The 27,560-nt window shown below is 46.1% G+C and overlaps 2 protein-coding genes across 4 annotated transcripts in view; both read right to left on the reverse strand.

Moving 5' to 3' along the window:
- The window catches only part of spata20 (spermatogenesis associated 20), a 44,065-nt gene that overhangs the window by 9,940 nt on the left and 6,565 nt on the right, over positions 1 to 27,560 (reverse strand). Inside the window, exons 13-15 of one of the 3 annotated variants that reach the window (XM_030097527.1) lie at positions 22,802 to 23,010; positions 14,525 to 14,724; positions 13,323 to 13,403 (exon numbers count right to left, since the gene is read on the reverse strand). In XM_030097527.1, coding sequence (XP_029953387.1) covers positions 13,323 to 13,403; positions 14,525 to 14,724; positions 22,802 to 23,010 — 490 coding nt within the window. Of the gene's footprint in view, positions 1 to 13,322; positions 13,404 to 13,609; positions 13,724 to 14,524; positions 14,725 to 19,808; positions 21,623 to 22,801; positions 23,011 to 27,560 lie in introns of those variants that run through there. The other 2 variants (XM_030097528.1, XM_030097529.1) reach the window with 2 other exon arrangements.
- On the reverse strand, positions 1,022 to 7,900 carry LOC115392874 (uncharacterized). Its single transcript, XM_030097530.1, has 2 exons — positions 7,303 to 7,900; positions 1,022 to 7,149 (listed from the first exon to the last, which is right to left on the reverse strand). Exons 1-2 carry the CDS (start codon positions 7,880 to 7,882, stop codon positions 6,524 to 6,526), a joined length of 1,206 nt encoding a protein of 401 aa, XP_029953390.1. The 5' UTR covers positions 7,883 to 7,900; the 3' UTR covers positions 1,022 to 6,523.

Consider the following 27,560-nt stretch of genomic DNA (forward strand, 5'->3'; position numbering starts at 1 on the left):
AGCGCTAGTTAGCCTCAGACCAGGATTTCTATCTCCGCCCCCCCACCCCCCACCCCTCCTTTGTTTGCACTTCGTGTCACCCCACCGACTTATACCTCCCGTCTCAGAGGCCTTGTTAGAGATACCCAGTCGTTTCCTCTCCACAGATGTTCTGCAAAAAGCTTTCTCTCCACTTAAAAGACCATCCTTTCCTTCCAGCCTCTTCTCTCTCCTCTCCCGGGAAATGGGAGGGAAGACGACTTACACCTATACATCCGTTTAAAAAATTCTCACATCTTACCTCCTAAATCCTGTCAAATCCATGTAATGCTTTTAGCTCATTCTGTCTCCAGCATCCCTTGCTAACACTCGCAATTTTAAACACTTGCTACAGACACGCCTGAAACAAGAGTCGGCGCCGCTTAATTCAAAACACATAAATCCTTATTTTCATCAGAAGTAACTGATCACTAGTCACTGATTAAAAGGCGGCGCTGACAGAAGTACTCAGGTTCACAACAATGGGAATTATTGCACCTGTGAAACATTATTTGATTACTTTTTTGGCAGAAAGTCACACTTTGAAACACTGTCGGCAGCACAGCCAAGATGCTTTGTTGCTTCATTATCTGAACAACCATGAGAACAAAGAAAGAAACAGTCCTATTAACGTACATTTTCAGGATTAAAGCTGGATAGAGGTGAAATTGATTCAATAAGTGACAGCAATATGGAATGAGGAGTGGGGGAAACAGAGGGAGATCTTGGCGGCAGACGAGCGAAACGTCGAAAGGTTAATCATGCGCCTCATCCAACGCCAAGCTGGGAGAGGCTTCATCTCCCTGGACAATTAATGATGGATGGATCGGTGAATTGATGGACAACCAGCCAGTAATATCTGCAATAGACTGACTACCTGTCCAGGGTGGAGCGTGGTTTATGTCCAGTGTCAGCTGGGGTCGGCTTTAGAAGCCCGTTCATGGATGTGTAACCTCTCCTATGGTGGTCGGTTGTTTGTGATAAAGAGGACAAGAAGCTGGACTGACGATGCTCTTGGTGTGATTTATTCTGCAAACATGGGACAGCAAACAGAAACATTAAAAAATGGCAACGGCATCTGTTTCCATCTGTTTCCGCTTGAACCACAGCAAAAGATTGGCCGAAACTGAAACTCGCGAAAGTGCACTGCATTTAACGAGAGGCAAACTTCCGCTGTAGGGTTTTCAAAATAAAATACAAAACGGAAACAGTATATTTACGGTCCCAGTTTAACAGGAATTTAACTATAATAATAAGTAACATTCTTGAACTGTTACATACACCCCCCATAAATTCTGTTAAACTCAAGCCAAAGCTTGAGCAACAGTAAAACAAGGGGAGACAGTCAAGTACGGAGAAGAGACGAAAAGAAAAGAAAAAGGGGTCGCCCAGTGTGAAGCCAATCACAGACGTACTACAGTCAACAGTTAAAATCCTCCCCAAAGGAGTGTAAAAGAACTGGGTGGTACCAATCCCAGTACTACATACAGACTAGAAGAAGGTGCCATATACACCTCCAAAACATCACAACGACAGCAACACACAAGACACACCCCAGTTCCAGCAAAACAAAGAAAACTATACACCGACAGTCAAATCCAATAGCACTAAGGGCGAAGAGAAGAAGAAAGAACAAAAAAAAGAAAAAATCCTGACACCTATTCTTCAAACAAGGTATCAAAGAACGCCACAATAGAGCTGAAAACAGGGACAGCTTCCCTAACTCTCTGAGCCGACATCTCAGAAATCAGCCTTCTCGGAGGTCTCACCTGTCGGCCTAATCTGGTAGTCACAGTACCACCATGACTCGCTTGAACACTGGGGGGCTGCGTGCAGATAGCTAGAGTCTCAGCATTATCTGCAGGAGCCAGGGCAGGCAAGTTAACTGAGGCTGGCCCAGGTAAGTGAGCTACACTGCCAGGTACTGCTTCAGGCAAGTGAGCCACACCGCCGGGTTCAGTTTCAGGTGAGTGGGCCACACTGATGGGATCTGCTTCAGGTGAGTGGACCACACTGATGGGATCTGCTTCAGGTGAGTGGACCACACTGATGGGATCTGCTTCAGGTGAGTGGACCACACCGATGGGATCTGACTCCGTCGACTGAACTTCAGGGATTGGAGCTGGTAATACCCTGGTGTCCACTTCCAATGTAAGTTCTGGCACAGGAGCAACAGAGACACAGCTGGGGACGCTGTCTGAGAGGGACTCACTCCTGGCACAAGAGTCCCCATCCACACTCACATTTCCACTGGCTGGGTCGGTAAACTCAGGCGTTCGCATGAGCCAGTCCAAAGTTCTGTCAAAACCCTCAGTTTTGTCCACCTCCACAGAATCCTGGTCATTCTCACGTGTTGCATCTCTATCACCCGGGTTGTCAAGAGACGTAGGAGTATCCATGTCCAAATCGAGGAAGTTAACCGGGAGAAGAAGGTTTCGGTGCACAACTTTCTCTCTGCCGGTTTGTGAATCTCTGATCCTGTATACATTAATGCCAGACCTCACTGAAACAACATCGTAGGGAGTAGAATCCCACTTGTCAGCAAGCTTCCTTTTGCCTCTTTCACCACGGTTAGCCAGCAAGACTCGATCACCCACAGCCAGCGAAGAGCCTTTGACTTTACGGTTGTAGAGCTTGGCATGACGTGCTTGTTCACTAAGGCTGTGTTTGAGAGCGATCTGCGACGCTTCACAGAGGTCTTGCTTCAACCTGGAGACAAAGTCATTGTGGCTGATCACTCTCGTATCCTGGAGCACATGCTGGAACATGATGTCAATGGGGAGGCGTGGCACCCGCCCGAACATGAGGTAGAACGGAGCGAAGCTGGTAGTCTCATGTTTTGTGCAGTTGTAGCAGAAGGTTAGTGATCTCAACAGTTGGGGCCATCTGGCTTTCGCATTTGCAGGAAGGGTCCTCAACATGTTTCCCAATGTCCTGTTAAAACGTTCAGTGACGCCGTTGCCCATGGGGTGATAAGGTGTTGTGTGCGACTTTTGCACCCCCGCCATCTCCAACAGTTCTTTCAGGAGTCGGCTTTCGAAGTTCGGCCCCTGATCTGAATGGATCCTCTTGGGAAAGCCATATACACAGAAGAAGTCATCCCACAATCTTCGGGCAACATGTTTTGCAGATTGACTGCGGCAAGGGAAAGCATGTGCCATTTTGGAGAAATGATCAGTAATGACCAAGACATCAACGGTTTTCTTGTCACTTAGTTCGGCGGTCCAGAAGTCGATGCACACAAGTTCCATTGGTTCGGATGTCTGGATACTTTCAAGGGGTGCACGTGCTTCAGGTTCCAGTGTTTTTCCCACAATACATCTCTCACATCGCATTATGTGATTGAGTATGTCTTTTTCCATGCCAATCCAGAAGAACCTTTCTCTGGCAAGGGAAAGTGTTCGTGCACGACCCTGGTGGCCAGCATTGTCATGAAGACCGAGGAGAATCTGAGGCTTAAGGTCATCTGGCACAACAAACTGGAACTGTTTTTTGTTAAGCAGGTGGTCTTTCTTAACTCTGTACAGGATCCCATTCATCACCTTAAGCTTTTTCCAATGTCTTAAAAGCTTGTTGACACAGTTCGGTTCAGAGGCTGCCTCACGTCGAGTGGCTTTTCTTTTCCGCCTCATGTAAAACAGGGCTCTGCTTATCACACCATCATTCTCTTGGAGACTCAAAAGCTGACTCTGAGGGATAGTAGTGGAAGAGTCTTCCTCAGGTAACTGTGGCAGTGGTAGGTTGGAGCAGGTCATACCACAACCAACATGAGCTCCCAGAGCAGCCGACACTTCATCTGAGCTGATGGAACCCTCAGGCCGTGTATCAGGCGTAACCCCAGGGCCTGGTGGTTGTGATGCAGTACTCTTAACAGCTTGACAGTTGTTCGTCAGCCGGAATGCATCCTGCACTGTGCCTTTGACAACACCGTTGACTTCATCCAGCAAGGTAATGTATGGTTCTTTCAGCAACCGATGGCCAACACATGACTGAACAAATGGTTCGCGGCTCAAAGTGTCAGCAACGGTGTTCTTCACTCCTGGAACATACTTAAGATCGAAGTCATAAGCTGCAAGCTTAGCCACCCATCTTTGTTCACATGCATCCAAGCGTGGCTTTGTCAGGATGTAAGAAAGCGGGTTGTTGTCTGTCCAAGCTGTGAAATGTCTGCCTTTCAGCCAATGACTGAATTTGTCGCAAATGGCCCATTTTAGTGCCAAGAACTCCAGTCTGTGTGCTGGGTAGTTCAGCTGTGACCGGGTCAGGGTCTTGCTGGCAAAAGCAACTGGTTGTGCGATTGTCTCACCAGGTGACACTTGAGACAAGACCGCCCCAATACCATCAAAAGATGCATCAACAGCAAGGATAAAGGGCTCACTGAAGTTGGGATGAGCCAAGGTGACACTGCAAGTCAGCTCATTTTTGAGGGCTTGAAAAGACTCTTGACATGCAGTTGTCCAATCGCTCGGTCCAAGAACTGGTGGAACACAGGACTTTTTCTTGGACTTTCTGCCTTTCCTTGCATGAGGCTGGGCTTGTCGACCAGAAATGAGCCTGAACAGAGGTTTAGCTTTAGCAGAGCAGTCAGGGATGAAATGTTGGTAATAGAATATCATGCCCAAGAAAGAACGGATCTTTTTCCAGGAAGGCGTGACCCCATCACTCTCCATCAATTCCTTCTCTCCCACATCCGCTATGGCTTTCACCTTGTCAGGATCTGTCCTCACGCCGTCTGTACAAATGATATGCCCAAGAAACCTTACTGACCTCTTCAAAAGATGGCACTTCTTGGGAGCCAGCTTAAGTTTGTGGTTCTTCAGACGAGAGAACACCATCTCAAGGCGATCAAGGGCCAGCTGCTCCGTGGGGGCGAAAACCATCAGATCATCCAAGTAGCAGAGTAAACTGCTGAAGTTTTCATCTCCAAAGATTGACATCATCATTCGCATAAAGGTTGCCGGGCTGTTGCACAACCCTTGGGGCATCCGATTATACTCATGAAGGCCAAATGGTGAAGAAAATGCAGTGTACTTCTTATGTGCCTCATATAGCGGTATGTTGTAAAATCCAGACGTCAAATCCATGGTGGAAAAGAAGATGTTACCCCCAAGAGCGGCAAGAGCATCTGCTTGGTGAGGCAGTGGGTGTGCATCTTTAACTGTTTTAGCATTGAGCCATCTGAAGTCGGTACAGATGCGCAGACTGCCATCTTTCTTCCACACTAAGACCAGCGGTGATGCGTAATCACTGTTAGACTTCCGGATAATGCCCTTTTCCTCCATTTCATTGAGTGCAGTTCTCAGCTTCTCGTATTGACTGGGGGGTACTCGTCGGTAGGGTAGGCGAAATGGTCTCTCATCTACAAGGTGTATTTTGTGTACGAAGTCTGTGGTCTCCCCACAGTCCATCTTGTCTCTGGAAAAGACAGACTCATATCTTTCGATAAGCTGCAAAACCCTATCTTTCCAATGATCAGACACTTCACACCCCTCAAGATCCAAGTCTTGTAGTCCCAACTTGCTCAAAACATTCTTTCTCTGTTCTGGAGACTTTGAAGACCCTGAACTCTGAGCGACACCTTGGCTGTTGATGGAAACTTTTTCAGGTAAGGACAGTTCTTCAGCTGCAATGCATGGAAACACGTCTGCAATTTTACAGTTTCTCCTCAAAGTTACTGCCTCACTGCTGGGGTTTATTAGTTTTAGGGGGACCCACCTGTCACCCCACAGAGGTGTGATGACTCTGCCAACGAGCACGTTTCTTGGCCTGGCTCTTGACTGAGTTGGTTCGACAATTACTGTGCTCCCCACTGACAAGGGTGCAGCTGCAGGAAGTTTACCCCAGACAAGATGTTCACGGAGGGGTTCAAGCTTAACACTCTTATTTAACTTCACTGTGCCAATCTTGTCAGGCATGGGTCCTCCCTGCCACTTCTCAGAGTTGGAGAGCAGGGACAGGAACTGGCCACTCTCACCATCTGTAGTGTCAACAGGTGAAGCAAGAAGCCTCCAGTAATCATCAGACTCTTTCATCAAATGTATGAGCATCTTGATAGCATTACTTCCTACTATCATGTCGTCTGTCTGTCCAGGAATGATGAGTGTCGGGATGAGTAACTTGAACCCATAGATTGTCACCTCCAAGTCACAGACTGCTGTTGGATAGACATGGTGGCCTCCAGCTCCAATAACAACTATGTCATTAGCAGGGTTAGTCTTCAAGTCAGGGCAATTTTGCAGGATCCGTTCAGCAGCAGCCTCACTCAAAGAACATGACATGGAGCCACTGTCTATCATAGCTTTTAGCTGAACACCACCAGCAGCACAAACATCAGTGTAGAACAAGCTATCTGACTTATGAAGTTTTTGAACCATTTGGACAATGACGGTTTTACCAGTTGGCACAGAAGAGCAGAGAGACTCGTACAGAGACTCCAAGTCATCACTGTCACAGCTGGGAGGGTCACTCAGTTGATCCACACTGTCCTCCCTCTGGTGCGGATCCACTAGTTTTCCTGCTGTTGAGGGTTTGCTGGCACACGGGTGGAGCAAGCACGTCTGGAGTGATTGGGTGAGTAGCACAGAAAACAGAGCTTATGGTCACGGCAGTGGGTGAAGGTGGAGTGAGTGGCATCATGACAAACAGAGCAAGGCATGTTGTGCAACCCCTCTACCCTGGGACGCCGAGAACCAGGAAACCTGTTCGGAGCGGACTGAACAGGTCTCTGAAGCAGCACTTTCTCCAGCATGTTGATAAGACGTTCCAAGGTAGCAGAATCCGAGGCTTGTGACTGAGATGGATTCTGTTCATCACTAGGTGGCGGAGGTGGCAGAGTAGCAGTGTGGTGAGTGCTAATCTTGATGTTCTCTCGAACCACCTTGTTGTCACAGGATGCCACTCTCGAATGGTACTCGTACAAAATGTCCTGAACCTCATGGGCAGTCCACTTGTCCATAGTCTTTGATCGGAAGGTCAGAGAGAGCTCAGAGGAGGGACAGTTCCTTATAAACATGCGTGTAACCTCAGTGCTAGGGCTATCCAGTGTCTTGCCCTGCTCTGCCAGGCGTTCAGCAGCAAGGTCAACAGCACGATGCAGCCTGAGCCAGTAGTCAAATGCGTTCTCACCTTTCTCTGGCAAAGTGGTGTAAAAGTCGGCCAGCGGGAGAGGTGAGCATGAGGCAGAGTCGAAGTGTTTTCTCAGCAAACCATAAATGGCCTCTGGGTCACGGCTGATGTCTAGGCCACTGCTCCTGGTACCGAATCTGACAACATCTCTCGCTTTACCTCTGAGATGAACAAGGATCTCCTCTGCTTGTTCCTCTGGTCTCAGGTAACTCTTCCTGATAAAAGCTCTCATCAGATCTTCCCACTCTCTGAGAGACACTGTATCAGAGTCGTCCCCTCTGAAGCACGGAGGATCCTTCAGTTTTCTGTGGGACACGAGCTGGACATGAGAGGCATCAGACATGGCTGAGGGTGGAACACCATGAGAGGATGAAGATGCAGCATTTGACAGAGGGGTACTGGTAGGTGGGTTCAGCTGGGTCATGATGTCTTGTACCACTCTCTGACTAACCTGCTGAATGACATCACCCATCTGACTGACAATCTCCGTAGCAAGGACATTAGGGCTGGGAATCATGGGAGTAGTGTCACTGGACTCATGGGAGACACCTACAGGGCGGCTAAGTGAAGGGTTAAAATCCCCACTGACCGGAGGAAGCCCTGGCCTGTGACTATCTCCCACAGTAATACCACGTCCCTGAGCTGGAGTGCCAAATTGCAGATGTACAGGAGTGTGCAACATCCCCCTCCCCCTACCAACATTGAGAGGAGTGTCAAAAACCCCATTCATGGTGTTCATTGTGAATACAAATGAAAATAAAACACTCAATATCACAAAACAGGATTAATATATCCAAGCAAAATTAAGACAGGAGGAGGTGAGTAGCAGATGATCAAATCAGCCTTCAGTCACCAAAGTAAACATAGTCCAGGTAACACGTCCACCTTAACACATGAAGGGTACCGGCAACAAATCCATCCCCAGGTCGTACTCGAGACACCACAGGCCAGGAGAAGAATCGACGGGTCACGGCACCAATGTAACCTCTCCTATGGTGGTCGGTTGTTTGTGATAAAGAGGACAAGAAGCTGGACTGACGATGCTCTTGGTGTGATTTATTCTGCAAACATGGGACAGCAAACAGAAACATTAAAAAATGGCAACGGCATCTGTTTCCATCTGTTTCCGCTTGAACCACAGCAAAAGATTGGCCGAAACTGAAACTCGCGAAAGTGCACTGCATTTAACGAGAGGCAAACTTCCGCTGTAGGGTTTTCAAAATAAAATACAAAACGGAAACAGTATATTTACGGTCCCAGTTTAACAGGAATTTAACTATAATAATAAGTAACATTCTTGAACTGTTACAGATGGATACAGGAATCAATGAGAGAACCAGATGAAAATCTCTGAGAGGGACACTCTACTGATCTGTGATTTTTTTGTCCAGTGCTAGCTGGGCTACGATCCCGTCTCCATGACCTTAATGAGTTGATGGATGCAGAAACTGATGTGATACGTTTCCTGCATGCGGCTCAAGCTGCGGAGTTTACATTAAATCCCCACGCGTTACATAAATAAACCACAGTGAAGCTGTCACAATCTGGCCTGTTTGGAGGCTATATTTAGGTAAATATGGAGGTTAATCCGATCCTGTGTTGTCGAGTCCGACCCTCTGACAAACCTGTATTTCTCTCCTTCAACCATCTGGTGAGCCACAATTACAGCAGAAGCAGGGATGTTTCTGGTACAGGGCGTTATGAAGCTCTGAACAACTGCACAAGGACTATTATTGTCACACGTGTCACAAAATAAATCCTCTCTGGCAGGTTAAACTGAGCAGCTAATGCAATCCGCATTTTATAAAGTCACTATAAGTAAATAACCAACACATTCATCAGTCTTCTCCATCTTCTTTACTTAAGGTAATGAGGAGCTTGAGCTTAAACCAATTGACACTGGACAAAAGGCAGGATACATCTGAACAGTTCGCCAGTCCACTGCTGCATCTTTACAGCTGCCAATTAGCTTTAACAAGCTGGGGAAGAAGCTGGAGTAGCTTGAGGGGATGAATTCTGGCAGATACTCACCAACTTTTTGTGTTTTACCCATTGATTGATATTAAAGAACACGTGAGGAGGTTACAGCGCTATGCTGAGCTATTCTTGGCTTAAAGTAGCGGCCAGAAGGTATCGAGGTAAGTGATCTAAGTGTTCACAGCTGTTCTAGAGATAACTGGAGCGGAAAAAAAGATGTATGATACCTAGAGTAAGAAAATATCTTCGGGGAATGAAGGAAACTGAAAAAAGCTCTTATTAATCCTGCAATTATAAGTTGCCCCAAATAATTAGTCTTACTGCAACTTAATTAGGCCCCATTTGCAGAACGTTTCAAGTGAAAATGTGTAGTTTTTGTGTTTTTGTTTCAGAGAACTGTGTCTGCTTACTCAAAAATGCCAGAAATTATGGAGAAAAACTGAAATGGAACGACCAGCATCTCACTACATCACAGGGTGAGTGGCTGCTATGACTTACTGGCGTCAAGATACTAATAAAAAACATCGACGACACACAAAAAAAAAAAAGTTTTCATATTTTCACATTAGTAATCGACATATTTTTTTAGAACCTTTTCCTTGGCACACAGTTGCTACTGGAACAAGAGCTTGATTCATGCATTCACTGATGGGATATGGAGAAAATACGGTAGAACTTCAGAAATTCATGAAATCCACATTACACTGTCTGTGGGAGTCTGAAATGACCAGAATCTTTAACCTAAACCTAAACTCAGTCCCAGTGTTTCGCGCAGGTTTTTTTCTTTTCCCTGTAGTCTGTGTGTTTTCCATTTCAAAGACCTCATGTCATAATTAAGGGGCCAAACGACACAATCCGTGACAAGTCTTAGAAAAGGTCATCTCGTTCTGGCAGCAACACCATCTAAGGTGAAACTGTGTTACATGTCAAGCCTATAGTACTGTGCAAATCATTAAAGTAACTCCTCCTGACAGTGTTGACGTTGTTTGTTGCTACTTTCAAACACTGACCGAACAATACAGCACAGGGTAGTGCTTGGACATTATTATTTTTTTGTCAATTATAATGAATCTAAAATGAAAAACTGCAGCATTTCTTGCAGTTTGCCACCTGCACACACTGCTCCCCTGCTATGACTGTATTCACACGCTATATCACACTTCCATAGGAGGGAGACATAGCGCAGACAGGCACACACAGACGGCAGAGGAGTGAAAGAAAGGCTCCATCCCTCTCCGTTTCTTCTCCGCCGCCCCCTTTTCCAATCCCACCACCTTCCCAATCATCGCAACTTGACCCGACTCTAATCAAGCAGCTATTTCTGCATAATCGAAAAATTAACTCCCGATTTATTGCAGTGATTACAATCAAGAGAGGAGCTGCGTTGCGACCGAGGGTCCTAACTGATTCCAGCGGGCGGCAAAGTGAGGAAGAAGCTCCGGGTGTCGGGGTGAATCGAGCAGCGCGGAAAGAAGCGGCAAATTAAAATAGTAAATATATTAAATGAAGTGGTGATCTCGGCGTGTATATGTGTGTGTGTGTGTGTGTGGGCTGAGGTTTGCATGAGCAGCGTTCTGAGCACCTCATTCACCACAATTAGCCTGTGCCGTCCTAAAACCCAGGAAAACAGGCGAAGAGTAATTGGATTTAAATTAGACATGTTCCCTGCTCATAGCTACCTAATGTAACGTGGAGCACAATCCCCGCGCCCGCACCTCCTCCTGCTTCCCTTTATCTCGTTTAACATCCCTCCGTCTCATCCCACTCCTCAGCGCTTACATAATTCACCTCCTCGACTCCATCATCCACGTTATCCTTTATCTGTTTCGAACCGGTTCCCCCCGTTCTCCTCGCTCAGTCTAATTGGCTCTCTTCCAGGTAATCTTCTGCGTTATCTAACTTTGCATACATTTTTCCCCCTGCTGTTAACACTGTATAAGTATTAGAGTTGGGGTTGGAATTGTTTGAATTAGAAGTGCAAATTGTATCTGGAGAGAAAATCCTTAATGGAGTTGTGAAGTTAACTGATTGTTCTTGATATGTTGAAGGTCTTCACGTCGACCAGAGGGGGTTTTTCTCTACTGATGGCCAATCAGTGTCAGTGCTGGACGGCTGTGGTGACCTGTTGACGGCGAACCCCTCTGCTCAATGTCAGGTAGGGAAGCTGACAGACAAAACCTGGCGGTGCAGAAAATGGACTGCAATATATTTGGGATTTGGGATACTTCTCAATAGGAAGATGCTTTGATCCAGAGTTTCTAAGAGAAGAAAACAGAGTGTTTTGTGTTTTGACATTGATGGAGAATTGAACTGGTTTTGTGGTTTTCATCAAACTACAGGTTCTATTTGTCCCAGGGGGTTGCTGTGACTCAAGAGCCATAGGTTTGACCCCCATGTACTACATCTCATCATTATTTCACAGAAATCATACGGTTTTTTTTTTTTCTCCTTGGCAGGAAAACCTACTGTGTAGATGGGATTAACCCGACTCAGACAAGGTCTCGGCACGTGACTCACCCTGGCTGAATGCGATAGCCCCCCTCCAACCCCGCCCCCCCAATTCCTTCTTCAATAATAGATCCGTCCTGATAATGTCTCTTTCTGGCTCAGTCCCGGTCTCCGTCTCTCTCTGCAGGGATCTGGAAACGGGCTGATGTTACTGCAACCGCCGCCTGATACTGCACTACTCATCTATATTTCAACAGGAGCCCTGTTGATACAGCCCGTGTGTGTGCGTGTGTGTGTGTGTGCAGAAAGAGAGAGAAAAAGAGATTGCTGGACATTCACTGCTTTAATTTAGTGTTCTAATTTCAGTTTCAGCCTGGTCGAGAGAACAGAACTCAAGTCTTGGAGCAGCAAAGCCGAGTACGAGTCCGCTTTGTTTGGATTCGCCGGCACGTAAAGCTTCGCTCTGTCGCAGCAACATTTGCTAAAGGACTCCAGACAAACTGTCCCTCTGTGGTCGGTCTGGTTTATGCGCAGCCGCTTTCATGCGTTCGACAGTTTTGAAGTGTGGAGAAATCCTCACAGGCTGAGAGCGGCGAGAAATGCGATCGTGAGAAAACATCCAACGTGGAGTTTAGGTCTGACTCAGAGTGACAGCTGTCTGCTTCTTAACAAACAGCCGGCGTCACACCAAAACCCAGCTCATCAAACAGGCATTTAAAGATGTCAGGAAAGGGGTTTGAGGTCAAACGGTGCCTAAATAGTCACCCTGAGAGAGACGAGAGGCGCTCGGGCTGACCTTTAAAGAACCACAGTTAAACCAGTCAGCATCCACAGGCTGCTTCGCTTTGCCGTGTTTACGCATCTCCGTGAGTGCGTATTTTCAAAGGTTAAGTCTTCCGCTTCTGCAGAAAGGGGCCTGCTGGGAGTAGACGCGAGACGATCCTCGCTTTTCGACGGTTAACTCGGGGGGGGGGGACTGGAGACGCGACTGCGTGAACGTGATGGCAAAGTGCCGAGTATTTACCTTCAGCGGGAGGTAGAGGGGCGAGAGCATCACTCTTCAGCCGTTAGTGGCTGTTCTACAATCAGGAGCTGCTACGAGAGTAAAGAGGCTCCCGAGTGCAGTGTGGCCGAGAGAGCAAAGGAGTGGCTGCAGTTTTATAGATCAGATAAATACGTACCCAGGGATCGTCTGCTGACTCGACCGAGCGGTTTGTTTTTTTTTTTTTTGGAGGCCGGTGACAAGTTTGTGTTTCGACGAGCTTGTCAAAATAAAAACGCGCCACGTCCTCCGCTCATACCGGAGCCGGGAATTGACGGCTGTGAGGACTCCCGACATGTAACTGTTTTTGGTGTTCACAGCAGCAAGGAGGAGCAAATTGACCGCACGGACGAGAGAGTGAAGGAGTGGCTGCAGTCGGTGGAGAGTCGCCACAGATCACTGCAAACTCAAGTGAGCAGAGTGAAAAATTGAAGCGAATCACCTCCACGCCTCTGTCTATTGGGAATCTTTTATGAACACAACAACGAGTACTCTGCAGATACCGACATCGGTGTCTCTGCATCCCTGTATTAAAGAAGTTACATCAACAGTGAAATCAATAACCACTCCAGAAAACAGCGCGGTACTGCGGTAAACACACTCAGGAGCTGTGTGCGTTTCCTTAACTCTGGATGGAAGAAGGAGCAAACCGCCGCAGCGGTGCAGATATTAACCAGGGGTGAATCAAGGGAGGGAGAATCCGAGTACTCGCCTTGTACGGGAGGAAGAGGGAGTTGACCGTGGCGAGGAGGCCCGCCGTGTCCGGAGCGTCCCGCTGGCCGCAGATCACAACCTGAGGAGTGGAAGGAAAAAAAACAAAAGAGTAGGTTGAAAAGGAGTGAGATAATGAGACGGAGTGTGAACAGAGTGAAATCAGAGGGCAGAGGTGGCCCGTCAGACGCAGGAAGCCAGGGGAAGAAGGAGCGATGGAGGTCAGTACTGTATTTGTAGCGGTAACAAGGGAGGCAGGTGTTTCTCCCACCGGGCTCCCTCACCTCGCCTCACCCCTCAGCTTGTTACCCCTCGATCCCGTGGCCCGGACTCCTCCGCAGGTCACCTGTGACAGACGGAAGGCTAACAAACCCTCTGCAGCTACTTCGAGCGGCTCTGTTTCTGTAATTGCACAGAGAAAAAAGTCTGCAGCGAAAAAAAAAAACAACTTTTATTTGGAGGTGAAGAGGAAAACTTGAGGGCAACTCCAACTGTGCTGCTGGTTCCACTGGTTCCAGGCTAAACTGAGGGTGTTAATATTTCAAAACTGATTACATAAAGTGACGCCGAACAGCTCAAATAGCCCATTAAAGACACGGAGGCTGGTGGAAGAGGCAGAAAGAGCGTTTGCAGGGGATTAACTGTGCAGACGAGCAGAGAGTTTAGAAGAAGCCTCCGTCCTCGGATGACCTGCTGGGCTGAAAAAATATGTATCAACACATCGGCTGCTCTCTTCGAGGAAGACACTTGTGGGCAAATGTTTATCCAAACCGGGGGGGGGGGGGGGGGGGGGGGGGGTTTATAAAACGGTCGGCTGAGCAGCCGATTCCAGATGAAGTTAGACGAGTTAAGTTGTTGCAGAAGTTAAAACTGCAGCACTAAATGATGACGGTATTTCTAACAAACTGCAGCAATTAAGAGTCCGTGTTCTCCTGGGAATTGGTAGTTTTATAGTTGAGAGTCACTCATAACAGCGGTGAAAGAAAAGCTAAACAGCAGTGACGTAGACAGAAAAAGCCACTTTCACACTGTAAAAAATTAATGTCATGTAAATAAATGTAAGCCTGACGTTGATGCACACTGTTCTCAAGCGTGTTGGAGGTTTTGCAGGAAGGCGCCTCCTCCTGGTAATACAGGGCGAATACACTGAAGCAACCGTACGTGTGTGACCGTTCCCACCGAGTGCGCTGGTTCGAAAATCACCTGCTTGAGTGTGTAGTGCTGGGCCATCAGGGCCCGGACCATTTCGGGCAGGGCGATGGGGACCCTCGTCAGCCGGTCGGAGAACGCCGCCAGGAGCTGCTGGGACTTGTCGAGCCAGTCTCGCCTTCCGGTGTAGTGCGAGAGGCGCAGGAGGTTGGTGGCCGACACCGAGTTGGCGCTGGGCTCTGCTCCGTCCTGATCTGAGACACGAGTAAAGGAACATTTTCAGGTTAACAGATACAAACACAATGAGGTGCTTTTTTTTCCAGATGTCTCAAAAATGCACGCTTTAATGATGCTGGTGTCAAATTACACCTGCAAACCCAGCAGTATTTAAACATTGAACATGTTGTGAAAGTGAAGCACACTAACTCGTGTCCTCCTGTTCAGTTCGTACCATTTTCATGTAAAGAGGAAACGTTTACAAAGCCCTGCAAAAACCTTTTCTGATGCTGAACTGCAGAAATGCAGTGTTTTCACTTGAAACATCATTATATAAACTTAAATATGTCATGTCCCGCTGGAATGCTGCAACATAAAATGACTTGAAGAAAGACATGCAACATTTTCCTTAATGGGTTTTAAAGCACAATTTAATCTCCCATTTATAATGCTTCCTCTGCATACTGGGATGTTGACAGTCTCACTGAACATGTTTTTCAGACATTACCTGCCTTGGTTTTCCTCTTTTAGATATTCAGCATTAAACTGTAATAAAGTATGATAGTGAAGTGTCGTCTCGGTGTAAAGTAAAGCAGCTCAGCCGTATGAAAGTCATGGAATACAGCTGCCAAGCACCGAGACAATGGATACTTCAGTAGGCCGAGACTTTGCTGACTCCGCCGACTTTCAGACCTCATCAGCTTTCTTTATCAGCATAAAAAAAGCTACATAGCAAGGGTTTTAATGGCGCCGCGTGACAGGCGTCCGACATGGTAATGTAATGCGCAACACCACTGGACTCTGAAGCGGTGGAAATCTATTCTGCAAAGACACCAATCACACTCCTCTAGACGAGCCTGGGGTTTGTAAACGACTCCACCTACCTGACTCTTGAGCATACTGAAGCCAAGCCTGAAACACTTTCAATGTCATGGGAGCAGCTCGGTAAAGGTTCTTCTCTCTTGATGCGGGACGATGAGCAATGAACAAAGCGAGCTCTAATTAAAGGCAAAGCCGCCTGAGTTTGGTTTGGAAGAACCTGACTGACCTGCACGGATCCCCGATCTCAACCCGATCCAACACCTTTGAGATTAGTGGAGGCTGAGCTGGGCTTTCTTCTCCATCCGGTTCCCACAAATTTTCCACAGGAAAGTCCACGCCTCGTTTGTAGCGCCTGACTCAGAGCGAACCCGGAGTCTCTAAAGGTCGTGATGTGATGAACCAAGCGCGCGACCTCTTGACTCGGCTGCGTTGAGTGACTGGCATCTGTGCCTTTTTATCAACAAGCTCAGGCCTGGAGGTGGTTTTCTCATAATGGCGCTACATGTCGGCTCGTGGGGTCTTCCTTTAACTACATGAGTACATTTTGAGTTGACATTTTTAATTAAAATTTTACATCAAATCCTATAAATAGCAAAGGGAACGTCACAGATCCATTAATGCACATTCCATCTTCGATATTTTTTTTACGACAGGCATGAATTAACAATCACGTACACATGTGAAGACTCGTGCATGACGAAATTGCAGAAATAATTTGATTTTATCCCACAATATACTGTATGTCAGCTCTCCCTGAGCCCCATGGCAGGGAGGTTTCAACACAGCACACACCGACATACACACTCTGTAAATACACAATCTGAGAGATGTCAGAGTCCGTCAGCCTCCTATATTCCACATTTCTCTCCTCTTATGAGAAACCGTGGAAAGAGGTCACACGCACAGAGGGCTGTGACAGAGCAGCTGCCAGGCTCACGTACACGTGGAAAGACTCACAAAAAAAAAAAAAAACGCCGCTCGTTCGTGCTAAAAGCTTTTTAAAAGTCTATTCTCACACCGACGTTTCTGAAGTGGCCAAGGTTGGAGGCATCTTGAATAGTTTTGACTCCTCAAATGGGAACACGTGTGTGACTGCGCAGCAGATTCGGTTCTAAACAAACACGTCAGTTTGCAGAATTTCACCCTTACTTCTGGGAAGCACACACACACACACACACACACACACGGGGGTGGGCGGGGGGTCTGGCAGGGCTGTGAGATGCAGAGTGGCAGCGTTGGTGGGGTAATCCGTCTTGCGGTGACAGGTGATGCTGCTGGGACGGGGCGTCCGCGCTGCAGCCCATGTAGCGTCACTAATGGGCTTCGGCCCTACGCGGCGCCGCCGCCATAATGGTGCCGTCAATCCCCCCCGGAGGAAAAAAAAAAGCCTCCAACGTCGGCTCCGATAAGCCACAGAAGAGACGTGGGTGTGACGACGCACGGGGAACATCCACTTCCCCCGCGCGATTACACACACGCAGCCATCATCCTTGATCTGCCAACACTTCACATCAAACATAACTATTAGCTTTTTTGTTTTGTTTTTTTTTTTTCTTCTGAGTTATCCCAATCCTGATTGAACCGCTTGCAATCCGTTACAGGCAGGTAGGTGTGCTGGCGTGTCACTGTTTCCTCAGTATGAAAAACACACAGCCGTGGCACCTGGAACATTAAAACTGACAATCTACTGAATAGAAATCTCCGATTGGAGTTTCATTGTGTTTTCCTGAGATTAAATGTTCGCACAATCACACTACCGCAATACGAAAAAGCTCAGCCACTAAATAAAGTTATACGAGCGTGACAGATTGCACGTGTGTGTTTATAATTAAAATAAAGCCATTTTTATGGATTTATTGGATCGGATTCATTGAGACATTTTGGGCGTCTTTTTTTTTCTGACAGATGTTTTTTTCATTCCTGCAGACAGCTGCATTCGTCCATATGCTGCCATCATTGATATGATTTCACTAACAAGCCTTGTGGGAGAAAAACAAAACAAAAAAAGAATCCAGAAATCTTAAAAATTAACTCTGAGATTTAAATATTGCAGCAAAGTGTTCATTCGATCCTTCTGTTACAGTTTTTTCTTCAAATTCATCTTTTAACAATAAGTATTTCCAACCACAACTGGTGGCAGAAATGCAGTTTATATGTACATCTGATGCCTTTATTCCTTGCATGTAGACCTGCTCATTCCTTTTATTCTGTCTTATGACGTTAGGAGTCCGAAAGCTTCCGTTTGTGGCCACACATCAGCACACTGGTGGATCTAATAACGGACCTGCAGCCTGGAGCATAGAAATCAGACACTTAATTATATTTCTTATATGAAAAAGTATTATTCCTAAAGAGCAAGTAAAAACAAATGATGACATTATGAATTATACAAAATAACACCCCTGAAATGTTCCACTGAAAACACAGCAGCTACAAAGGGAGCTTCAATTCAACGCGGTAAAATGGGCCTAATAGCACATGCCCTTTATTACTGAAGAAAATATTCAGCTGAGTGGAGCTGAAAGGAGAAAGGGAATAAAAATGCAAGTGGGCGAAGGGAGCTGCTAAAATAGATGGTCGCTGTCAGAGCAGCTCAGGAGCAAAAACAAAAAAGAAGCCGGCAACTCGATCCAAACCGGGAACTCGGGTCTGACAGATCAAAGGTAAATGTCTGCATGTCTACAAAGTGTCAGTTTCTCCGACGTGCCAGCAGCCATCAGTCAGAGGAATGGACTGGCAGCTGAAGAGAGGCTGGAGAGCACATCAAGGTCAGGCACATTTATATTTATATCCCATCAGTCCTTGGGGGAAAAAAAAAACTCCTTTATCTACAGAATTGTAACATTTTGGCTGCATAAAGATTTAAATATTTGTTTATTTGCACAGACTGTGAATTATTCTCGATAAGAGGCTGCTGTCAGTTACCTCTGTTATTTATGCGACTCATAAATGTATTTGAGCGCGGACACAGACATGCAATATTGATTAGCCATAACAGTTTAGTGTCTGACGAATGATGTGAATAACACTGAGTTTGACATAACAGAGCGTTCTTATTTGATGTAATGGGAGCAGGGAGAATAAATGAGCAAAAGGTACGGACCACACAGATCGGGAGACGTTCAGGCCCCGCTCCCACATGTGAAGATAAAAAAAATCAGGCGCTGATCAGCTTTGATCGGATTGTGTGCGGTGTGCTCTGATAGTCTCAACACAGCGGACCACACACACACACACACACACACACACACACACACACACGATTCTGTCTCAAGCATCGAGTCCTCCACGCCAGAAATCTCATGTGATCGCACAAAAATGAAGAAGCAGCAACAACAAGAAGGCAACATGGAAGAAGACATAATGACGCTGGTCTTGGAACTATTTTTAAAGAAAAAAATTCTTGTTTTAATTTACATGTATGAGTGTACCCTGCTTTACACGGCAATCTTTTCAAGTGAAAAAGGAAAAAAACCCTTGATGCATTTGGGAGGTCTGTTTACATGACAATGCTGCTTGGAGCCAATGAAAAAGCAACTTTTTGAAAACTACTTCCAGTCCATTTCTGTGTAAACGGAGGAAATGTGCAATTTCTCTGATATGCTGCTCCTGTACACTCGCACTACAGCTGAATAAATACCATAGTAACACAAAGCAAACTCAAAGTCTTGTGGAAACTTTTTTAAGAGTCATAGAAGACCAGCGATCAAGAGTCCACAAGGCATTAGTGGATTTCAGAAGGCGGCCTGATCAGATGGATCAGGTAGATGACGGTAGCAAAGGACGGCAGAAACACACTCTTTTGTGAAAAGCATAAATGGAGGCAGTCTGAACTACACCTATTAGCATCAACCAACGAGCTATTGAGCATTGCCTTATAACGAAAAAAATCTCTGAAGGACTTTAAAGCGCTGGTTTGGCGCCAAGTCTCAGTCACATCAAGTGATGCTCCAGACTCTGAAGACGTACAGGATCAGGATCTCGACGACCGGCACCGTTAGAATACTTCCAGGTGTCCGGTTGAGTCCATAACTTCATTCATCAGGGCTGACTGGGCCGTGCAAAGGGGACTTACCTCTGCTAAAACAGCAATCACAGACTGAATTAAAAAAAAAAAAAACATTTGGGTGTGTTGAATGTTTCTGTAATTTTGGCCAAACACACACCCACACAGTGTATAGACAACACAACATAATTGAGTCTGACAGGGGTGTGATTAGTTTTGCAGTTACTTCTTGATGAATTGCAGTTCCAAAAAAAAAAAAAAAGAGAAGCAAATTAAAACTTTGACTTAATAATGGCAAGAGGTGAGAAAAACAGTTTTCAAGGACAGGACGTGATTGCGCGAAGAAAACTCTGGGCAATCCATTGACAGTCGCTGACAGCCAGCATGAAAATAATAATCTCATGGCCGCGCGGCAGAATCAGAGCAGATAATCAGAGTGCAATTAAAGGGTCGATATGTCTTCCGGTGGAGCCTTGCTGCAGACCGTGCAGCGATGTGGCGGTTATCACTGTAGCCTCACAGAACGGATGATAGGGGTCTGAACCTGGTGGGAGCTATATGGGATTACACATGCATAATCCCTCAAAATGTGTTTTTCCCATATCTCCCTCGAGACCAGTCAAGTATTCTAAGAAAGAAAAACTCTCTTCAAACCCCAAAATTAGCACAAATTAGTTATTTTAAACACTGTCCCCAAAATAAACGGTATGTATCGACAGATCTTTGAAGGATTAACCACATTAAATAATACTTGGTGCCGTGCTGAACTAGAGGTTATCGTTTAGCCTCCGGGGCGCCGCGTATTCATTCTAAACATATTTCCTGAAGCCCTTAAATCTAACAAAGGTTAAGTGGGTGTAGATCCTGAGGGTCCATTGTCATGATGAACTGCGTTATCGTGTGAGGCCAGGTGGGATCGGAGCTTATCGGGTTAAACCGTGCTAAACTGGTCAGAACGTGGCGAGCGCAGCGAGCAGCAACAGCTTTCGTTCCCTGCAGGGTAACTTCCAAGTAGTTGAGTTGAACGTGGCAGTTCCAGCGGAGCACTTTGAATTAATTTTTCTATTCGGAGCCCAGCTCACATTCCCTAATCTGGAGTGACAGATCCAGCGCTAGAGCCATAGGCGAACGGACGGAGCCTTGATTTGTTACGGTACCTTCAAATTTCATCACAGCAATCAGCATATTATGCACAGGAGAAAAATATGATGTTTATTTAACATCAGCAGCTCTTGGTTTGTTCTGATGCAGCCTTTATACCTGAGGTCTGAGAAAAAAAACAAAGTTGTATTTAAAATGTAAAATAAGGAGTTAATTTGCCGGGAAAACCAGGCAGAAAGTGGATCGAGTTGTGATGCCGTTCCAGTATCTGGGAAGCAGGTGGACTCACAGACACAATGGAGACATATTGTGCAGATCTGATGATAAAAGAAACCGGAGAATCAGAGCATCGGTCTTTGAGTGCCTTTCATGGCGGAGGGGTACGGCTGCAATGAGGGCGGGCTGCGGGGCGCTGAAGCTCGACGGGAGAGGTCAATATTCTTCTGCTCCCCTCTTTTATTCTCAGCCTATTCATGTATCTAGCCATCCGCTATGTCTGCTTCCTCTCTTACGGTTTTAAGTGTAGCACTGGAGCGAAACTGGCAGGGATTTTACAGCGCGGGCTTCCGTCTCGTTAAGCTGGATCGATACGGCGATGGGCTTCGGCAGATGAGAGATATGGATGAAGAATGAACAAATAAATGAGTGATTACGCCGATCCATTAGGCTCGTCGGTCGTTCCAACAGACAACAGGAAATCCATGCGTTTCTCCTCCAGGCCCCTCAGGTCAGTGTCCATGTGTTGATATGAGCAGACTGTCTGGAGTGTCTGCGGGCCTTCGCACCCTGTCCGACCGATCCATCCTCACCCTCGTCTGAGCCACAGAGGTATGCTGCGGGAGGAACATTAATCCTTCACCCGTCCATCAATCCTCCGGAGCTCCGGGCAGCGCGGCCTCACAGCGCCAGCACCTGAATCAGGTCCTTATTTATTTTTCCACAAGCAGACAGATCTCCAGACATGAAAAGTCATGAGCTGAGTATCCCCGATCAGTAGAGTCGGCTGGCTGAGGGAAAAAAAAAAAAAATCATTCAAGCAGAAAAGTCAAAAATCTTTGGAAGGGTGGAGTCCAGTGAAGTCAGACAGTTCCAACTGACATTTGCCCAGTCAATCAAAAGAGGACATCCAGACAGGTGTTTTTGAAGAAACATTTAGAGTTCCTGGAAGACTTTTTCAATTTTAAGAGGAAACATGATCGTGAGGTTGACATGTATCATCCTGAGTCCACAAACTCAACAACTGAACTGACTTTCAAGTAGGGACTCGATGAAGAGAATACCAGGTGAAAATCAGCATATCATTACTGGAAGCATAACAGCACACTGAAACAACTCAGCACACAGTAAAGAAAATATCACAGAGCAACTGGCATGGCTGCACTCAGTGTATCATAATAACGGTTTTATATTTCGACTGGTGAGTCGACATTGTTCAGAGGTGGACTGTTTCCAAAATTTCTCTGATGATTTATGCATAATAGAGACTAACAGAATAAAAAGCACATTATCTTTTTTTCTACTAAGACTACAGTTATGGCACTGAAATAAATCATATCACCCTGAACAATTAAAAAGTCTTGAGCGCTCGAGTGACACAGACTGCACCAGGATATGGAAAGAAACTGAAACTTTCAAACTTTTCCCAATGAGTAGACTTGAGCGCCTTGCATGGCGTGTGTGTGTGTGTGTGTGTGTGTGTGTGTGTGTGTGTGTGTGTGTGTGCGTGCACTTTGGGGGCTGCTCACACAAACATTTCTTTTCTAAAAAGAAATGTTTAAATACTGCTGAGTTGCTGAGTATAATTTAGCACCAGCATCATCATTCTTTTTTCTTGGGGGGGGTGGGGCGGTGTTCGGGATGGAGGATTCTGAGACTTTGTCTGAAGCATGCTGCTTCCATGCTTCCAGCTCAGGCCCTGTTCAGACGACAATGTTCCAGAAAAGTGTTGCTTATGTGGCAACATTGTGAAAACAGGGTCTGTTTTCATGGAAACAGTGCAAACAATGATACCCTGCTATGGGTGACTCTAGAGACTTATTATTCTACACTACAATATCATATCTTGCACTCAATACAAACTTTTAATGAGGCTAATCAAAGTAATTAATTTGATTAACTGAGGGTCTTTTTAAAATCCGTGCCGCTGATCGACAGCCTGCAGAGACGACTGCTCCTTGGCCACTCACCCTCTTTCAGCTGCAGCAGCACCGTGCCGTCACTGGGGTCACTACAGAAGTAGCCTCCGCCCTGGTGGTCCCAGAAGAGCGCGTCCTGCCGGAGCTGCAGCTCCTCGGCCCACTGCAGCCACTCGGGCCGCAGCGTGGCCTCGTACAGGTCCAGCAGGCCGCACACGATGAAGGCGTAGTCGTCCAGGAAGCCGGAGATGGGCGGGTATCTGCACGGCGCAGAGAGGGAGGAAAAATGGGAAATCAGTGGCGGGGGAGTGAGAACGAGGACAGTTTTCATTAAGAATTTATTGATAGATCAATGCGAGGAGCGCTGAAATGAATTATCACTGGTGAACTAGTTCAGCTTCTTGTTTTTCGCCCTGTTCTCAGCTTACAAAAAAAAAAGCTTGTTTGTGACGCTCGGGGAAGATCAAGACAGTTTCTGTCAAGACGGTATAGAAATCCACGTGGACTGCCTTTAAAGATAGACTACAAAGACATCGAAGCAGTTATTTGGGACGGTGCAGGGCTCCGTTCCAGTATACATAGCGAGCTGATATCTCTCCCTAAAGCATTTCCCCATGTGAAATTATTCATCTGCCTTCTCGGCGGTAAAAGCAAAGACTCTCATGTATGCACACACTTCAGCGCACACGAGGTCTCTGGAGTTTCCAGCAAGGCAGGACAATAATTAGAGAAATCGGATGATAATTAGAATATCCCTCCTCCTTCTGGGATTACTTTTATACCTCATTCTCCCCCTTACCTTTCTTTACTTTACAGTTTCTTCCTACTTGCTATTCTGTTTATCTTTGATGTCTGTCTACACCTTGCACGTGTTGCCTATACCCATCGGCATCAATTTAGCGACTCATTCTTTGCTGCCAATGTTAAACGTGAATGACGGTTGAAGACGTGCGGTTCGGCGCTGTCGGTAACAAGTCGTCAGAGTTTGCCCTTTACTTCAAAATCAGTTTCGAGGTTCTGCCGTGTCCCACTCCAGGCATTTCTTTCTTATCTCCGCCCTCCAATTCTCACAGCACCACCCGGCCTGAGTGAGTGCACGGGGAGGGACGGTGACAGGAGGCCAGATTGCGCCGTGTCAGGAGAGAGCCGGTCGCCGGCGGTCAAGAGGGTGGAATCAGGCGGAGGCTTTACGAGACGAAGCGCACGGCTCGGAGAGGTTGGGAGTTTTTATCTTAACCTATCTTCCCCAGACAGACAAACGGCCACATTCCTCGCTAATGCCTTGAACAGACTGTATACTTTTAGCCATCAAAGAGTTTTAACGCAGACGGTCAAAGAGTGGATACAACGAGGACGTTCTACTTTGGGATAAAAGAAAGTAAGCACCAAGAGGAGAGTATGTAGGTGAAAGACAGACTTGTTTACAGCAGACCTTTTTAATTGCTTTTGTGTTAATATCTGCATGATTCTTCTTTTGTTTCATTTCACATCAAAGATCTTTTCTCAGCAGCCCCACTATTGAGGACAGGGTTGTTGTTACTCATTACAGCGATGGCCGAAAGTACAAAGACAGACGAAGGCAGCCTGCATAAACTGCAGATTCAAACTAGCAGGAGGATTATGGGGCAAATCTCGCAAAACTTTGGTGATTAGTCGCCACGTTGCCTCTGCTCTCACATCGAGAATTTCCCAGCCGAGAGGCTCCCTTGAACCCTGCTTTCGATTCCCCTCTGAGATTTCCCCTCTTCAGTCGCACGGTGGGGCGTCATCTGTCGGAGGTGACTCCCACCGGAGGGTTGACAGCCCGAGACTCAACCTCAAGAGGACCTCAGTGGCACTCAAGTAAAAAAAAAAAAAAAAGAAAAAGAAAAAGAAAATCCCCAATACAACAGTCGAACAGAGATCCTCGACAGTCTTTCCATTCACGCCTTTGGTACTGCTCGTTAAATGAGTCATTTCCCTGAAGGCAGAGATAAAACACCTTGTCAGTCTGGCGTATCATAGCTCTCGGAGACAGAGTTAGAATAATGGCTTCACAATGGCTCCCTGATATAACCAACTACCTCCCTGAATAAGCCTCTGAGGTAGGGAGCCTCCAACGCCATGTGGGTCACGTAAACACACCGAGCCCCGTAATATTTTACAACGGCAGCGACCTTTACGTTTGAGATTAATTTAATATGCCCGCTCGTGCTGCAGAATGTACTGTTAGAGCGGCGCAATTGCATATGAAATGACGGAGAATAATGTCACAGGAAAAAAAAAATGCCAGCAGAGGTGAACAGGAGAAAGAATGATAGGAAAGAAGGACAAAAACTATCAGGCATCCAGAAAGATTTCCCAGTTTGGCTCATTTATCAGACGATGTAGCTGCTGTTTGTTTTTTTGTTTTTCAGGGATAATCCACAGACCCCCAGAATTCATCTGCTATACCCGAGCGACTCTTCTAATTGCTCTCTGTTCACTGGTGCGTGCAGTGACACTGTGTTTTTCTTATCTTTCGCTTTCTAGCACGGCGTCTTATATTCCTACATTCATTTCAGAGCGACAGGGTGATTCTCGCGAGTTATTATTGAGCAGTAATACCGGTCATTCCTTTCATTCACACAGATTCACTCCATTGTTTTGACTCGGTCATGAAACAGAAAACCTAACCAGGCCCTTTGATTAAAGAAATATGTAGTCGAGAGGCGAACGTAGGATATTGTGGATTTTATCAACACAAGAGAAAAAGCGAGGGTCAGGATTTTCATTTCTCTTAAACTCTCATGGCTGCATCACCAATAGCTCAGCTCAGGTCTCAGTGTTAAGTTGTGTCAGCTACTATGAAGAAATCTGTTTAAAAATCAATGTCTTCTTTAAATTTTTTACTATTTTCTTGGTGGATTTTCAGACCAGATTGGAGCCTTCTGCTTTTGGCCCACGGGCCTTATGTTTGACAGCTCTGCCCTATAGAAAATACCCATTGAAAAATGTGAAGTCCACGGACACAACCTCAGAGTTCTGCCAAATTTTGGCAGAACTCTCCGGCGTAGTAAACAAACTCTGTTTGAGTGGCGCAACTGTCCATTTTCTATTCAAGGAGAGAGAGGAAGAGAGACTCGTATATTATAACAAATACAACAAATTACAAGCAGACACTAAGACCATACTTTCCGCTGAGTGTGAGGGAAGGCCGTCATTGTTGAAGTGTCATTTCCCACACTGGGAACAGTGTAATTTTCTGAAGATTTAGCTTCACTCTCCAAAGAACCGCTCACAGATGTGACAGTTAAATATAAGCTAGAGGAAACAATCAAAACGCTTCAATGAATCTGGAAAGCAAGCGCTTTTTTTTCCCCGTTTTTCCAAGATTAATTGAATTTAGAGTTATCATTTAATAAGGTTAATGACCTCGTGAAATGTTACAATCCACGGCCAAAGACACTGACAAGACTTTATGACTACAGATCCACAGAGACGCCGTTTGGCGCTACGAGAGCACAGCAATTCTCAGGCCTACCTCGGGTCTCTAAAGACACCGATGGGACTCTCAATCATCGAGTGCCAGGCGGAGGCAGGAGAGAAATCTACGGCATCAGCTCCTCAACTCTTTCACTGCATATTAACCCAGTTAGTCTGAGCACCGACCATTCCTCCTGGTAAATTGGCCCGCAGCCCACCTGTCCCTGGCACGGCAGAGTGATTTACCCATGCATGGAGGCTTAATCCGGGCTTGAGAAAAGAGCCTTGGTAAGCATTCCCAGTGCTGACACCATCCCGAATTGGACAATTACGAATGAGGAGAGCGCTGTGGAACCAGGCCACGGTGTTCGGCTACAAGTGTGCATCAGTTCACGCGTGTGTTTTTAAAAATGTATGCCTTTCATCATGCATGTTGTGGGACCGCTGGCATATTTTTTTCTGCTGATTCCGTGGCATTTCACGCTCGCTCTTTCACAGTAACTGGGGCACAGGGCTGGCCAACAGAACGGGGACACCTGGAGAACGGGGCGGGCATCGACAACCGGCTGCGAGTTAGTGTTTGTGTGTGTTGACATCTTGAAATCAGTGTCAACTCAGCTAAATCAATGATGCATGACCTGGTTCTTTTTTTTTTTTTTTTTTTTTTTTAACTTTTGGAATCCCCCTCCTGACTTTTGGTTGATTTAGAAATAGAAATACAACATTATTAGTATCCAAACACCAGAACGATGGGATGGTTTGTTCCTCTGCTCAACAGCAGTCACTGAACATGGGTAAAATAAGTGCGGCAGTAAATTTACCAACCGATTGAACCTTTTCTGGCAGCATTAATCACACAACCTAACTGAATATTCATAGCGTGAAAATGAATTGATTAAGTCAGATATCGTATAAATCATTCAAAGGCAGTCTTGAAAGTTTTTTGACCTTGAGCGGTGAAATGGGAATGTTAACTTCGCTTTGTTTGCATTTCAGTCATGAACGCACTCACATCATGATTTCCCAGGGTTCCGCTGACTGACAGGTGGCATTTAAGTGCCAAGAAAAAGCCAATACATGAGAAACCGACAGGTGAAAAGAAGACAGCAAATCTAATTTGGATGACTGGAGATTAAAACTGCCAGTTTGAGGGAGACAAACTTATTTAACTATGGATGTGACTAAAGAACGCCTTTCATTCCAGTCTCGGAGCCAAACAGACGAAAACAACTTGCAATTATTTACAACGATTTGGCTTAAATGAGTGAAGCGGACAAGCAGAAGTAAAAAGATTCCATCTGTGCGAAGACGCAGGTCGAGCAGCTGATGAATGTAAATATATGCACATCATTACCATGCATAAGAT

Source organism: Salarias fasciatus, chromosome 8 (assembly GCF_902148845.1).
Source record: "Salarias fasciatus chromosome 8, fSalaFa1.1, whole genome shotgun sequence".
Classification (NCBI taxonomy): domain Eukaryota; kingdom Metazoa; phylum Chordata; class Actinopteri; order Blenniiformes; family Blenniidae; genus Salarias; species Salarias fasciatus.